The 15,136-nt window shown below is 38.9% G+C and overlaps 1 protein-coding gene across 1 annotated transcript; it reads left to right on the top strand.

Moving 5' to 3' along the window:
• The first annotated feature begins 684 nt into the window (after positions 1-684).
• Positions 685-11,122, top strand: BAG2 (BAG cochaperone 2). Its single transcript, XM_079147496.1, has 3 exons — positions 685-944; positions 8,634-8,743; positions 10,006-11,122. Exons 1-3 carry the CDS (start codon positions 832-834, stop codon positions 10,416-10,418), a joined length of 636 nt encoding a protein of 211 aa, XP_079003622.1. The 5' UTR covers positions 685-831; the 3' UTR covers positions 10,419-11,122.
• The last annotated feature ends 4,014 nt before the right edge of the window (positions 11,123-15,136 follow it).

The raw sequence follows: 15,136 nt of genomic DNA, 5'->3' as shown, positions 1-15,136 counted from the left end.
TCTCAGGGTCTGCTGCAAACAGGAGATTTAAGTAAGTTGGATTTCACGTGAAGTGGCTTATCAATACCTATTATTTCACTCAAATATCAAAAAATAATTTTTTTCAATAGGAAAAAAGTCACTAAAAATTCCTTCGTTAGAGTGGAAGTGAAGTCAATTCTCCTTCCTTCCCACATGTAGACAGGGTAGGATGGGGTAGCTTTTTCTTTTAACTTTGCCTCAGTTCATTGTTCTCAACGCAGGAAAGTGGTAACCCAACAGGTCAGGCGAGTGTAGACTGAGGTGTAGAGACCTTGTTTCACAGAGGGACCTTTTTTCCCCCGTATCAAAGGATTCCAGTGTTTTTTTTGTTGTTGTTCTGGTGTTGAATTATGGGTGCTGGAGAACAAACGAAGCCATTAGTGGGCAGTGCAGCCCCAGCCTGGCCGCCGTTAGGCACCTCGCTGCACGGAGAGTCGGGGTCACCGGGCGAGTCCGGGCGTTCCGGGGGTCCCCGGTTTCGGCTGGCGCCGGCCTGAGTCCCGCCGGCAGCCGCCCGCCCGGGACCTCCCCTTTCTGCTGAGGCCTCGCGGCGCCTTGGAGGCCCGGGCCCCACCGGCCGCGCCGCGAGCCCCATCCCGGGCTGCACCCTTGCCGCGGGCGGTGCGCCTGTCCTTCTTTGGCCACGCGGCAGCGGCGGAGCCGGCGCGTCCTCCCGGGCCGCCCCCACGGGCGTCAGAGGGAGGCGGGCGCCCCGCGCGGTGACGGCGACGCCCGCGGCCCCCGGAGCGCTCCGCTTGCTGCCGCCGGAGAGGCCGGTGACCTCTCTGCCGCCCCGCCTCGGAGGCTCGGATGGCTCAGGCGAAGATCAACGCCAAAGCCAACGAAGGGCGCTTCTGCCGCTCCTCCTCCATGGCCGACCGCTCCAGCCGCCTGCTGGAGAGCCTGGACCAGCTGGAGCTCAGGTGAGCGGCCGAGCCGCGCGGGCGGAGCGGGCAGAGCGGGCGGAGGCCGCGGGCGTCCGGGGCCCAGTCCCGGGCAGGCTGCGGCTGGACGGGTTGCGTTGCGATTTGTTGTGGGCGGAGAGGATGCAGTTTGTTTCCTAGTGGATTTTCCTCCCCTTGTCGGAGAGAGAACGCATCCGATTTCAGCTAAACCTGCCTGACCGGTGGCCACGTTCTAAAACACCTGGGCGTTTGGGATCGCAGAAAAGTCAGAAGGGACGGTGCCATCACTAGGGATTAAGGACCGGCACCGTGGGTCCATGGAACTTCCAGAACCTTCTGCGTGGCCCCAGGTGCCTTAGGCTTCACTCTCATGGTTATGCACTTTTAAGGGAGGCAGCAGTTTACAGTGGCTCCTTGTGTATGAGTTTCTTTGCTCCAAAACACTTCACAGCAAAAAAGAAAGGTGGGGAGGGTCCAGGAATCCCTCTGAGAGCCAGGATTAGAGAGGGTGAGACAAATGAAGGGCTGCGGGATGAACGCAGTTGGCTGCGGTGCTCTGGAATAAGGGCGTTCCAACCTCACGCTCAACCTCGTGTATGGTGCTCACCCATTCCCTTAGTCTCAGTATTTATTGAGCACCTCCTAGCATCAAAGACACTGCTCACACCTTTAAAGTGCCAGTCTTCGGCCTAAAAGCACAAGAAGGTAGTCATAACTTTTCTCTTCGTCTGCTTACAGTTTTACTAAGAAATTTAGACTTGTATAGAATTTTATTTTATTGGTTAGAATTTTCTAAATATTTGAATATTAGTAACTTTTGGAAACTTTCCTTTAACAGTGTATGCAAACTTTTATATACTTCATGCGAACGTTCTAAACATCCCGTAAAGTCTCTGAAATTACTGTTTAAATTTTTGTGTGCAGGTGTAAATGAAAATTTTACTAAGACACCATCAGTCTCCTGAAACTACGTAATTTTTGCCAGGTTCTGGGTAAGGATAGGAGCATGCGAGCCAAGAAAGCTTACGGAGCACTTGCCTGTGTATCTTCATCTCCCAAACTCATAGGCCAGAACACCCAACGCAATATATTGATAACCACAGTATTCTGGCAGTTGAGGTATTTGTTACTACTGGGAGAAAAGAGCTAGAAAGTGAGATGTTTCCCACCCACAGCATTTTCATGAATGGCACCAGATAGAGAAACTAGGGCCCTGCACCCTGTCGTCCTTAGGATCTCTTCAGAACAAGACAAATGGAAGGAGAGAGGTAATGCTGCTTCAGAGATCTCACAAACTACCAGCTCACCGGCTCAACCCACAGAGAAAGTGTAGCAAAATTGGGGGACAACAGATCAGTGACCTCAGCTACTGATCAAAGTCTCCCGAGGAATATTTTTTATGTAGCAGCATAAGATCCTCAGTCTTAAAAGCTGAGAATATTCTCAATTATTTCAGTCTCTCTTGGCTAGTCAGAAAGAAAAGTTTTTCTTAAAGCCTTGGAGAGGATGTTAGCCTTCTTCCTTCAAGCTGAGTCATTGTCCTCAAACTTGAATTAATACCTCACATGTGGTATGTGCGAAAGCACTGAAGTGCTTCTCTTTAAAAGCAAGCCTCTGGTTTTGAGTATTATATTCTAATGTTCAGTTAATGAAAATTCCGATCACTGCATATAACTTGCTTAACACTTGCACCAAGGAGAAAAACCTGATTAATAGGCATCTAATTATTCATTTTAAGGGCTTTTTTATTCTTTCTTTTAAAAAGTAATACTGACTGAAAGCTAAAGAAGTATTTCAGAAGGTAAGCAAAAATTAGAAGAATGCTAATGCTGGCTCTGATTAATTTTTTCTTTTCTTTTTGAAGCCATATTAGGCAGTGTCCCAGACCACTACACTGTTAAAAACTAGACTTGTGCCCAGGAAATACTTTTAGAAAAAAACTGAAACTTATATATGTTTGCTCTTACACTTTGATTTCATATTAAGTATGACTGTTAAAGTAGTAGACTGGTAAACAGTATAGTCTAGTTCCTCATCTACACTGAGTCTGTTGATTGTGGAAGAAACTTCTTCCATCTATGAAACTCAAAACAGGATTATACCAAATGCTTTATGACCTTGGGTATGAACTGGCCTATAAGATGTTAAAATGGTTAATTGATATGTTCTACAGACTTAAAATCTGCCATTTTTTCTAATATTTTATTACACTAGCCTTTTAAAAATTTTTTTCCTTAATTTTTTACTGTGGCTCATCTCCTTTATTGCTTCCTCTTAATTAACCAATTGTACAGAATCTGAAGTTTGCATTTGTCTGTGCCTCAAGACACCCTGCTTATTATTGTTATTTCTAACAGTAATAATTTAGAAATGCATGTTAACCTTTACTCATTTAATGAGCACTGTCTGTATGTCTACATATAATGCCCCATGTCTTTGTGGTACTTGCTATTATCTCCATTCTACAGATGGGAAATTGAGGCTTACAAATAAATAACTTGTCCAAAGTCACACAGCTAAAGCATAGTGGACTGGAAGACTGGCTCTCCAGTCTTTTTTTTTCCCCTCCAGTCTTCCACTTTATGCTTAAACTTTTTTAAAGTTAAATATATCCTATTTCATAATGTTGGGTTGAATGAATATATGATTTTACTAAAAAAGATGAAAATTACATTAACCTTAAATTCAGTGAACGTTGAACACCCATTGTGTGCCAGGTAGTGACTCCTAGAAGGCCCAGGGTGGTAAGGAAGACGTTTGGGGGATGGGTATTAGAGACTGGTAGAGGGGACATAGGGAGATTGGCTTTTGTCACATTTCCCCAAACTAATCTCATGGCTTCTTCCCTTGTCCTGTCAGCTGCAGCTGCGGGCTCAGCTGGGAAATGAAGGGTTGGGCAGGGGATGAAGTGGATCATTTCTCTGGTTTAAAGTTTCTCAGCACTTAAAGTCTGTCATAGTGTGTGAATGTTCCAGGACTCACAAAGCAAGACAACATCATAATTAATTCTGTGTAACAGCCTGTAATTTAAAAAAAACACTTTCCATATAAATTGCCACTTAAAACTTAGAACCCTTTGAGGTAGGAGGAAGGCACATATCATCTCTTAGAAATGAGGGAACTAAGGTCCAGAGGGATTAAATGGCTTGCCTGAGGCCACATTACTGATGAGTAGCTAGTAACCCTAAAACACCCATCCTTTTTTTACACCAGTATCTTGATAGTGAATAAACTTTAACATTTAAAAAAATATTTTTAGTTGTAGATGAACACAATACCTTTATTTTGTTTATTTAGTTTTTTTGGTGTGGTGTTGGGGGTCGAACTCAGTGCCTCACAGGTCTAGGCAAGCACTCTACCACTGAGCTATAACCCCAGCCCAAACTAACATTTTGATGATTAGGAAAACCCTTCAAATTTTTCACATTGCTGAAAATATTAAGGGAATATTTTAGAAACCAGTGTCAAATAAAAGGACCTGTGGATTTAAGAATCTGTTTTGGAAATAAAAAAGCTGATGTAAGCCAGCACCAATTCTAGGCATATCATATATATTGAACATACACACACACACACACACACACACACACACAAACACATATATGTGATTTTTTTAAGTCAGTGCACCAGTCATCGTGTTAAACTCTTCACCTGCTTTACTTCATTTGGTTGTAGGCACCATCTCCTCATTATCCCTATTTCATAGGTCAGGGATTTGCAGGCAAGAATGAATAACTACTCAAAGCCAGACAGCCAGGAAGTGGCAGCACAGGACAGTTTCTACTGCACACTTTTATTAGTTTATGTATCAGCAGTAGCCACAGGCTTGGTTTGTACCTTTCACAAGTTTCCCACCAATTTGTCTTTCCATACCTAAGCTGCAGAGATTTGTGTGATGCCCAAAACCTGGGCACTAACTTAGGATGCATATACACCAGTTTTGCCCTCAGTAATATTCTGATGAAAGTGGATTTTTGTTTTGTTTTGTTTTTTGTCAAAGCCTGCTTAGTAAGCCTGGTGTGGTGGGAGAACCTGTAATCCTAGTTCTGGAGGCTGAGGCAGGAGGATTGCAAGTTCAAGGCCAGTCTGGGCAACTTAGCAAGACCCTGTCTCAAAGTAAAAGCTGGGATGGTAGAGCACACCTGGGTTCAATCCCCAGTACTGGGGTTGGCGGGGTGGGGGAGGCTGCTTAATTGTGATTTAATGTGGCGAGTTTTTCAGGAGCACAGTCCAACCAGCCTGATGTGAGGATAAGTTCTTTCCCAATTTGGACATGTGCTGCTTCCAAGATCTGTTAGTAAATGCAGAACTGCCCCTTGCTGCCAAGAGAAGTATTGTCGGATGAGATACTAAAAGTATGAAGGGAAGTGAGATGGTCCAAGTGAGATGGAACCAGAGTACCAGAAGAAAATAATTGAAAAGGGAGATAAGGAATATTCAAGGATACAATAGCTATGAATTTTCTGGAATTAATGAAAAATCTATAGACAAACCTATACTAGTTGAATTTTAGGACAGCAATAGCTGAGGAACAGTACCAATACTACTTAAGACAGGTAGAGATCTAAGTTCATCTTTTTAAGAAAAAATTAAACATGTTTCGGCTACACTACACAGATGAACAATGCCAAAGGGGGTATCGATTACCTCAAGAGAGAGTTGTTAAGGAAACAATTCCTGCCAAAGGGGCATTGGGTTTGAAAAAGACCTAGGAGATAAGGGTCAGGGGGAGATAAGGTTGCAGGAAGAGGAAATAATAAGTAGTAAGCCCATAGTGCCAACACCCCTGGAGTCCACATTCTGAAGAATGGCAGTTTACTCTTGCCATGAAAGGGAAAAGGAAGACATAATAATGTGCACAAGAAGTTCTATAAAAGATCAAATATGTTTTTCACAAAGAAAGGCCCTGGCACTTTCTATTCTGTATAAAGAAGCTTTGTGGAAAAAAAAAAAAAAAAAAAAAAAAAGACCAAAATTCCCCATAAAACTAAAGAGTTCTAGCTAATTTAATTTGGTCTTATTCAATGATAAAATATCTTCTTTCGATGACATATTTTTTCTAGAATAGCTCCTTTTAATCTGTTAACAGTTCCACAAACATACTGTTGTAACTTGCTGTTGTATGTGCAGCCTGCCTTCTGGCATTCAATTCTGTCTTTATCATCTTACATCTGAATATAAACTCAGGAGTATTAAAAAATTATTCTCATCCACCAACCACATGATTCTTCTGTCATTTATCTAAATATTAGTCATGGCATGTGTTTTTAGTATGAATATTTCATATTAGTGGCAACTCAGTCTCTATCATATGTACTGCGCCCTCGTTTATCTGTGAGACTGTACATGTAAAACGTTTGAAGCAATGGTGAATGGTGCAGGAAGAGGGCCAAATTACTACCACTTCATGGAATATTGTATTTGTGTCTTCCAGCCAGATTTGTCACTTAAGATTCTTACCAGCTCTTTGCTTTTTACTGGTTTTATAAACACAGAATTTCCACATATTTAATGTCTTCAGGAATAAAGCCACACTGTGGTTATATAGCCTACTAGTGCTATTTTGGGGTATAACAGGTGGGTGGATGGATGGGAGAAAGGCAGGTGCAGGGCTGGAGTGAGAGGTGGGAGATCCTTTTACGGAACTGATATGTACTAAAACATTGGTGAGGTTGTTCCTTCTGTGCCCACTTAGGCACAATCTGGATTAGATCTTCCATGATCCTGTATTTCTAGGATTATCCAAATTCTGAGGGTTAGTCTGACACTGTCATTTTGCAAGAACTGGTACCTTAATTACTGTAACCTATAACAAGAAAATGTCCTAGAAGTAGACAACTTTTAAATATACAAGATGTTATTTTTTTCCTTTGCTTTCATAATTCTGTATCCTGGTTTTTTAGTGACTGGGCATATTCATGTGTTTGTGTAGTGAAGGGGGCATGTATGTCTAGTTGAAGGAGTTAGGGAAAGAAGTACTTCTATAGTTTGATCAGGGCTTTATACCAAAAGCCTACAGAAATTTGCCTTTAAATCTGGGAAAAAGACAAATATGCTCCCAAGACACCACTGCTATTTAACATAGTACCAGAGGACCACAGTAGTACAAAGAAAATAATAAAAATTAAGTGAATTGGAAAGGGAGAAGACAGAAACTATCTTATTTTCTTTTTCTTTTTTTTTTTTTTTGCAAATAATATGATCATCATCCTAGAAGAACCAATAGAATCAACAGAGTGACCATTAAAATTAGTAAGTGTAAATCAAGGATTCCATTTACAGGTTGAACCTACAAAACCAACATTTTTTTGAAGTAGCAGTCATTGACTAGAAAATGTAATTGAAGTTATCCACAAGAGCAACAATATCCACATGCATCTAGAACACTCAAGAGTCCACAAGGCTACTATGGAGAATTTTTCAAAACTTTAATAAAGAATATAGAAGATCTAAGTGAAGAGATATATTATACCCCTGGGTAAAATGACTTTATTATCAAGATGTCAAATTTCTCCCAATTTTTTTAGAACCCAGTAAACTTACCGAACAGTTCGTATGATAGAATAAAGCCCCATTAAATAGCTAAGTTATTTTTAAGGAAGATTGGGGGGAGGCTGTTCTACCAAATATTAAGGCATAATGCAAGGTTGATGCTATTTAAAAAATGGGCATTGGTGTAAAAAGTTAAATATACTAATACGTGGAATAGAGATTTCAGAAATAATACACAAACCGCAGTGAGAGAACTATGTGGTAAATAATTTTGGGGGAAATATCTATTTGGATAAAAATAAAATCTTTATGTAGTCACATGTATGAAGGGGTTCTAGTAGATTAAATAAATATGAGAAAGTTAAAACTATGAAGTTAATGGAGGAAAATATCTTAGGACCTAGGGGTGGGAAAGGCCTTTAAACAAAACTTCAAAGCATAAATGACAAATGAGAGACTAATCCATCCCATCATAATAAGAATCTCATAACTGGGCACAATGGCATATGCCTAAAATCCCAGCTGTTGGGGAGGCTAAGGCTAGAGGATCTTGAGTTTGACACCAGCCTGGAAAACTTCTTAAGACTCCATCTCAGAAAAAGAAAAGAAAACCTAGGATCTCTGTTAAATGAGGGTAATCCCAGATGAAGTTCACATATGACAAGATGAAAGAAGATATTACAGTGTCTGTTGCCAATAAGAAATTAATACGCAAATTCTCAGGCCCATAAGGGGACAGGTAGTCAATGAAGTGTTACTTGCCATAATGGTAAGATGATAGACAACTGGAGTGTCCATCTCTGGGAGAATGACAAACAACATCAGATGTTTACACACATGCAGTAATTAGAAGCTATTGCTTAGACATACACCCAGAATCCTGGATGATTCTGAACAAAGTGAAAATTTTAAAAATGGAATGTTATGTTTAAAATATGCAAATATACAAATAATACTGATTTTGTAAGAACAAATAGAGAAACACTAAATAGAATAATTATCCTGTGGGAAGAGATGAGAGTGGGAGTTAAGTGGATAAAAAAAGAAAAGGAAAATGTTTAAAAAGGCCTAAAGAAATTTTTGAAAAGCATTCCTGACCTTTTAATTAAAAAAAAAAAAAAGATTTGAGTTGGAGTGAATGAGAAATGAATAAAATTAATACAAAGAACATGGTCCATGTAATTAATGACTGTCTTGTTTTCCCAATTTACATAGGGTTGAAGCTTTAAGAGAAGCAGCAACTGCTGTTGAGCAAGAGAAAGAAATCCTCTTGGAAATGATCCACAGTATCCAAAATAGCCAGGACATGAGGCAGATCAGTGACGGTGAGAGCCATTTCTACAGAAGGGGGCTCCTCTTTTACACTGCTTAGGGGGTCTGTGATAAGCATGGGTCAGTTTTGGTATGCGTACACTAGGCTTCAGCATTTCATGTGAGCTACATCTAGCAGCTGTAGCTGTCAATTACAGCAGCCACTTAGGTAGAGATCATTGTTCTTATGTGCTGCCTACCCACAGACCACAGCTGGGAGTGACAGGAAAAGGCCTGTATGCTCCAGAAGCATGGGGCCTAAGGAGTAAGGCCATGTCAGGTTCACACTCCTAACTTCACTTTTTTTTTAAGTTCCTGGACGGCAGGAGGTTTAAAAGCAGAGGATAAAGGTGAGAGTGAGGCAGAGGAGAGAGAAAAGGAGATGAATTGAGGTGTACCTTAGGAAATGGAGAAAACTCAGAGGAAAGGTAAATCACAGGACCAAAAGAACACACTGATGTAAAAACGTGCTGTCATCTTCATCTGAAGGACACCATTGCTTGTGGAGGAATAGGGCTCTGGGTGTTCTTCCTTTGGCACTGGATTCCCAACTGGGCTCCTTTGGTGCTCCACAGGGTAAGCCAGTGGGCCAGATAGCTGGTGAAGTAAGTAAGCCATCTTAACTTCAGATCCAAACAGGTAAACATCCACAATGGGTCATGATCCAGTTTGTCTCTTCATAACTGGCCCAAGGTCAATGAATTAGGAATGAAGTTATGGGACAAGGAGGAGATCACTGGCTTTTTCATGTAGTGAAATGTTGACAAAGCCCTATTTACCATCATTGCCTCCTAGTGCCGGCCACAACCTGAGAAGTCTGATCTGCCTCAAACTGCCTGGAAGGGATGAAGTCAGTGCCTGGCTGAGGCCAGCTTATCCTCTGCTGTCCTGGCTCTGACTTCTTTGCCAAACCTGTATATCCTTACATGGGTCAGTCTCATCACTATAACTCTACCCAGCACAAACCCCACTCATGCTCCTTGCTCACTCTGATAAGACAGTTCTTCATCCCAATAACAGACACAAACTTGTGCAGACATTTGAATCTGAGAAATCATTTGGTACCCTGTGCGCAGATTTTCAAGGAAAGGTATTCTGCAACCTCTGATATTTCATCTGTTAATCTTACATACTATAATTTCAGTCTTTACCTTAAAAATTTCACAGCACAAGTACTTATAGAAGGTGAATTTAGCCATAAATGAATGCCTTAGTATTCTTGACATGGATAAGCTTACGTCCCACATTGATTGATATTTCAAAACTTTTTGTTTAGGAGAAAGAGAAGAATTAAATCTGACTGCAAACCGTTTGATGGGACGAACCCTCACCGTTGAAGTTTCAGTAGAAACAATTAGAAACCCCCAACAGCAAGAATCCCTAAAGCATGCCACGAGGATTATAGATGAGGTGGTCAGTAAGTTTCTGGATGATTTGGGAAATGCCAAGAGTCATTTAATGTCACTCTACAGTGCATGTTTGTCTGAGGTGCCACCTGGGCCTGTTGATCAGAAGTTTCAGTCTATAGTAATTGGCTGTGCTCTTGAAGATCAGAAGAAAATTAAGAGAAGATTAGAGACTCTGCTTAGAAATATTGAAAATTCTGACAAGGCCATCAAGCTTTTGGAGCATTCTAAAGGAGCTGGTTCTAAAACTCTGCAACAAAATGCTGAAAGCAAATTTAAGTAGTCTTGAAACCTAAGGGCTTCTATTGAATTGATGATTTAAAAATGATAAGATACTATTTTAATCATAACTAGTTCTTTGTTAGGTATAACCACTTATTTGATACAGCTGTTTCAGATGAGGAAAATACTCCAGTGTTACCATTTTGCAAATAACAATTAAAATTTAAAGTATTTTAATTATCTAGACGTTTTTAGATTGAATTCTTGTCGTACTAGGACTTAGCACTATGAATTTTACTATTTTGTGGATGAATACACACTATGTCAAGAAAAATATGTTCAGCCAAGGGTGAAAGCATTCCTGGACTTTGTCTGGCATGGAAACACACAGACACATGAGCATTTAGTTAGCTAGAAAATCTTTATCCTAACCAGCACACACGTATGTGTATATACACACACACACACAGAGTATCACGTAAATACTAATTACTATACCTAGAGGGATAAAAGAAATCACAAAATAAGGACCTTTGCCTGCATCTATACCAGATTACTTTCAATTTGTAGATTTATGAATCTCATGATATGAATGTATTTTGTATATACATGGCAACATATGGGAAAAAAAATCACCTTTAATTTTACCTCAGTTGAACAATTATATCTACTTGATCTCTCAAATGCATTATTTCTCTAAAATTTCACCTTACCTTTTTTTCTTTAAACACTATGAAGTCTGCTTAACTGCAGCTTAAAAAGCTCTATTTTGTGTACTTGTCCAATTTGTTGCTATTACTTCAGCTAAACTAAGCTTTGTTCTTTGTTTTTGAATTTTTAAAAATTCTCAGCAGGTGGGTTTATTGGATCAAAGGTTATACAGATTTTCATGACCTATTTCTGAATTTCTTTGTATAAAATGTTATCAATTTACACTGTCTTCAGTTTTTTCACTAAAATCTAGCATTGAACCTTAAATTTTTCTAACTTTAAACTTAAAACATCTGAATTTAATTTGCATCTTGTTCACTAACAAAGCTGACTAATGTATTGAGCCTTCTTTTATAAATGCAGCACAGAACACTTTGGTAAATTAGTGCTACTGAGCACTTCCCCAAATGCTACTGTGAAACAATTACTTTAAACTCATTTTTAAAAATGTTTTGTTTTAGTTGTAGGTGGACACAATATCTTTATTTTTGAGGACTGAAGCCAGGGCCTCACACATACTAGGTGAGCACTCTACCACTGAGTCACAACCCCAGCCCTTAAACTCAATTTTTATTAGAATGTAGGTATTCATAAAAAAAAATTCAGATTGATTTTATGTATCTATATTTCTCAGTGCAAACAACATTGAGATGAATCTTCTGTACAAAAGATGGCAAGTTAGTTTTTCTGAAAAGCAGTTACATCTAAGGACATTCATAGTTGCTTTCTTTACCAGCCCCAATTCTGCCTCATTTAAATCTGTTTCTGGAAAATGGTAATTCTATCTGTGGCAATGGTTCTTCGTTTGTCAACGGGTTCTGTGTTGCTGTCATCAGGTGCACAGTCAGATAAAGAAAAAATTGTGCCACCTTGTTCTTTACCACCTTTTTGAAAACTAAGAAAGGGATGATCAAGTTTTCCTCAGGTTCTCTAGTGTTGTCATTTCTGAAAGCCCTTTCCCCTCTGGGAAGTACCCCTTGCCCTCCAGCCTCCCATTCCATTCATACCACGTCAGTCTAGGACTTTTTCCATCACAAATTATTCTGGTTCTGCTTCATTGACTTTTGAATTCTTTGTGACATGAGGCACATGATAGATGATAACAGACTGAAGGACATTTAGAACGTATGTTTTGACCTATCCCATTCACAATTTAAGAATGTAAAGTGCAACTTTAGGATAGCTCTGCTATATTTCCATCCCTGTCTGCCCCGAGGCTTTTCCTGAAAGCCTGCTTTCTGTCTGTCTTCATCTCTAATGATAGGCTTTCTGAAGTATGGTAACTAGCAAAGGTAAACTGCTAACAGAATTCTGCTTCAACATTTTAAAATTAGAAAGTAGGAAAGAATTTACCTACCACTGGAAGCAGCTGAGAATTTGAAAACTGAAAAACATGTAATGATTTAAATTAGTAAAAATTCTTGTATTGTACACTTTAAATGACTGATTGACAAATGTGGACACGTTTCATATATGTGAAAATGCTGTCTTTGAAGGCAGAATTTTACAATTATCCAAAGACACAAAATAACGTAAAAGAGCTGAGGCACTTGGGAAAGAAAAGGCAGCAAAGGCACAAGTAAACTTAAGACTCAGTCATCTCTATTCTTCTGTGTGCTTACTCACACCAAAGAAGCAAAATGAAAATGGACAAAACAGAAAACAGAAGCACAATACTGCATTCCTGCAAGGCCTAGCCTGAGCGCCCACCTCCACCTCTTACCAGCAGAGGGCCCAAGAGCATTTCCTTTAACCTGAATCCTGCCCTTCCCAACTGAAAAACCCAGGTTATAAAGCTCCTTTCAAGCTGGTATGTGTAAAGGAGCTATTACATGCAGCACACACTCACATATGGAAAGCATTTGTGAAATCAATTAGAACTATATGGTTATTTTATACCACAAGACAAAGTGAATATGTTATTTGGGAGGGTGGGGGTAAAAGCCTCAGAACAAGACAAAATAACTTTAAAAGCATGATACTGATAAAATGATAGAAGAAACATATTTTCCAGGGCAAATTTATATATGTTACAGTGCTACTAAGTTGCATTAAATAACCACTATCAAAGTGACTATATTAAATACTGACCAATTATCTGAAGTATGAACTATTTTTAAGTCTTTTTAAGTGGAGAGGAGGTACTGGGATTGAACTCGGGCACTCGACCCACTGAGACACATCCCCAGCCCTATTTTGTATTTTATTTAGAGACAGGGTCTCACAGAGTTGCTTAGTGCCTCACTTTTGCTGAGGCTGGCTTTGAACTTGCAATCCTCCTGCCTCAGCCACCCAAGTCGACGGGATTACAGGTGTGTATCACTGCACCCGGCCATTTTTATTTTTAAAAGTCATATTATCTGAGTTCCACATTGGTGATAATATCACACATATTACATGAAATCTAGCTTTGAAATGCATTTTTTTTTATTACTGGAATTTACCTTCCTTAAAATTTTAATCAAATAGCACATTTTAAATTAAGCTTTAGGGCATAACTGCAACTCAGTATGAATTCATACAAGTGATTTTCCATTTAAATTTACAAAAGTATTATTTATTAATGACAAAAATATAGAAGTGGTCCAGTTTTCCTTTTAATCCAGTTTTGTTTTTAAAATACCATTTACCAACATTCTACTACAGATACTTAATGAGAGGGCCAAAAAGGGGCACGAGTAAAAGAGTAGTATAGCCAAATCACCCAGTTACCCATGTGTTTGATGACTTGGGTATCTTAAAGTCTACTGTGGTTTTAAGCTTTTTTTGTTTGCAAATAAATTCAATTTTATGATAAGATTTACAAGTTCTTTTTTTATGAAAGCCTAAAGAGTGACAATAGTACACATGATATTCATAATTAACTGAGTAAAACTGTTTATTAAAATGATAGTGTAGTGAAAGACAAGCTTTCACCATATCAGTTCATTTTGTTTTCAGAGAAATACACTAATGATACATAAGTGGGAGAATTTCAGCAAGTAATGAATAACTATTTCAAAGGTTTTGAAAAAGATGCTAACAATTAACAATATCTTACATTAAAACAGTATAATGCTTGAAGTCGGGACATTAGGGTCTAAGGACAACTCCTCTCTCGAAGATCTTCAGAAAAGGTCCCAGGTTCCCAAAGCCACAGGCACAATGGAGTACATATTACTGAAAGTTCTTTCTCACTGCACTGCCAACTTTGAAACACAATGAGGAAAGTTGTTCATCCTTTTCAGTAGCATTAGCTTTATTCTGAAAAACTGTGTTACCAACTTTGGGCAGGTAAAAAGAACTTTTTAAAATATATTGCCTTATATGGACTATTTTGTACATACTTTGTAATTCATAGACAGAGGCTGAAAAAAGAAACCTGAGGAACTTAAATATGGCAGTTGTTCCACAGCTATATGTCTGTATGCTAAAAATTACCCATAAAAGTAGTTTGGAGCACAAATGCATGATAATCCAGAATCTTGGACAAGTGTCTCTTTAGTATCTGGGGTTCATTGTAAGTTAATAACAAAGTTATTTGTACATGAGTAAAGGATCACAAAGGAAAAATGTCAATTTTAAAGGTTTTATAATTGGATTAAATTGAGAATTTATTTAACATGTCATTAATTTTCAGAACTTTTACTTTAAATGATTATGGTTAGGTGTAAAATATAGCAATGCCAACTAGAAATTTAGATGTGTAACAAAGATCTGTTCAGTTCTCATAAGAAAAACAATGATAAAACCAAACATAAGTGCGATCATCACTGGGGATTACATTTTTTACATAGAGAAGTAACACACATTTAATTAATATGAAATTGAACTACAACACATATATAACAAGTGACTTTAATGCTAATAAAGACCATGAGATTGACACAAATACTTTTTGTGCAGAAATTAAAGAGAATAAAAAAGATGTATTCCCTAACAGGTAATCATTGTAAGGAGCTGAGTTTTATTTCCCCAACACTTGTCCCACTGCCAGCAATGGGAGTGGTAACAACTGATGACATAAAAATAAAACATTTTATATTACTTTGAAATAGATAATGCCAGATTATTTCAATATTATGAAAA

This window comes from Sciurus vulgaris (assembly GCF_902686455.1).
Source record: "Sciurus vulgaris genome assembly, chromosome: 7".
NCBI lineage: Eukaryota > Metazoa > Chordata > Mammalia > Rodentia > Sciuridae > Sciurus > Sciurus vulgaris.
This window is presented reverse-complemented; position numbering and strand designations above follow the sequence as displayed.

Coding starts and splice junctions, on each gene's coding strand:
- BAG2 (XM_079147496.1), top strand. CDS start 832: ATGGCTCAGGCGAAGATCAACGCCAAAGCCAACGAAGGGCGCTTCTGC. Junction 945..8,633: donor CTGGACCAGCTGGAGCTCAG/GTGAGCGGCCGA, acceptor CAATTTACATAG/GGTTGAAGCTTTAAGAGAAG. Junction 8,744..10,005: donor CATGAGGCAGATCAGTGACG/GTGAGAGCCATT, acceptor CTTTTTGTTTAG/GAGAAAGAGAAGAATTAAAT.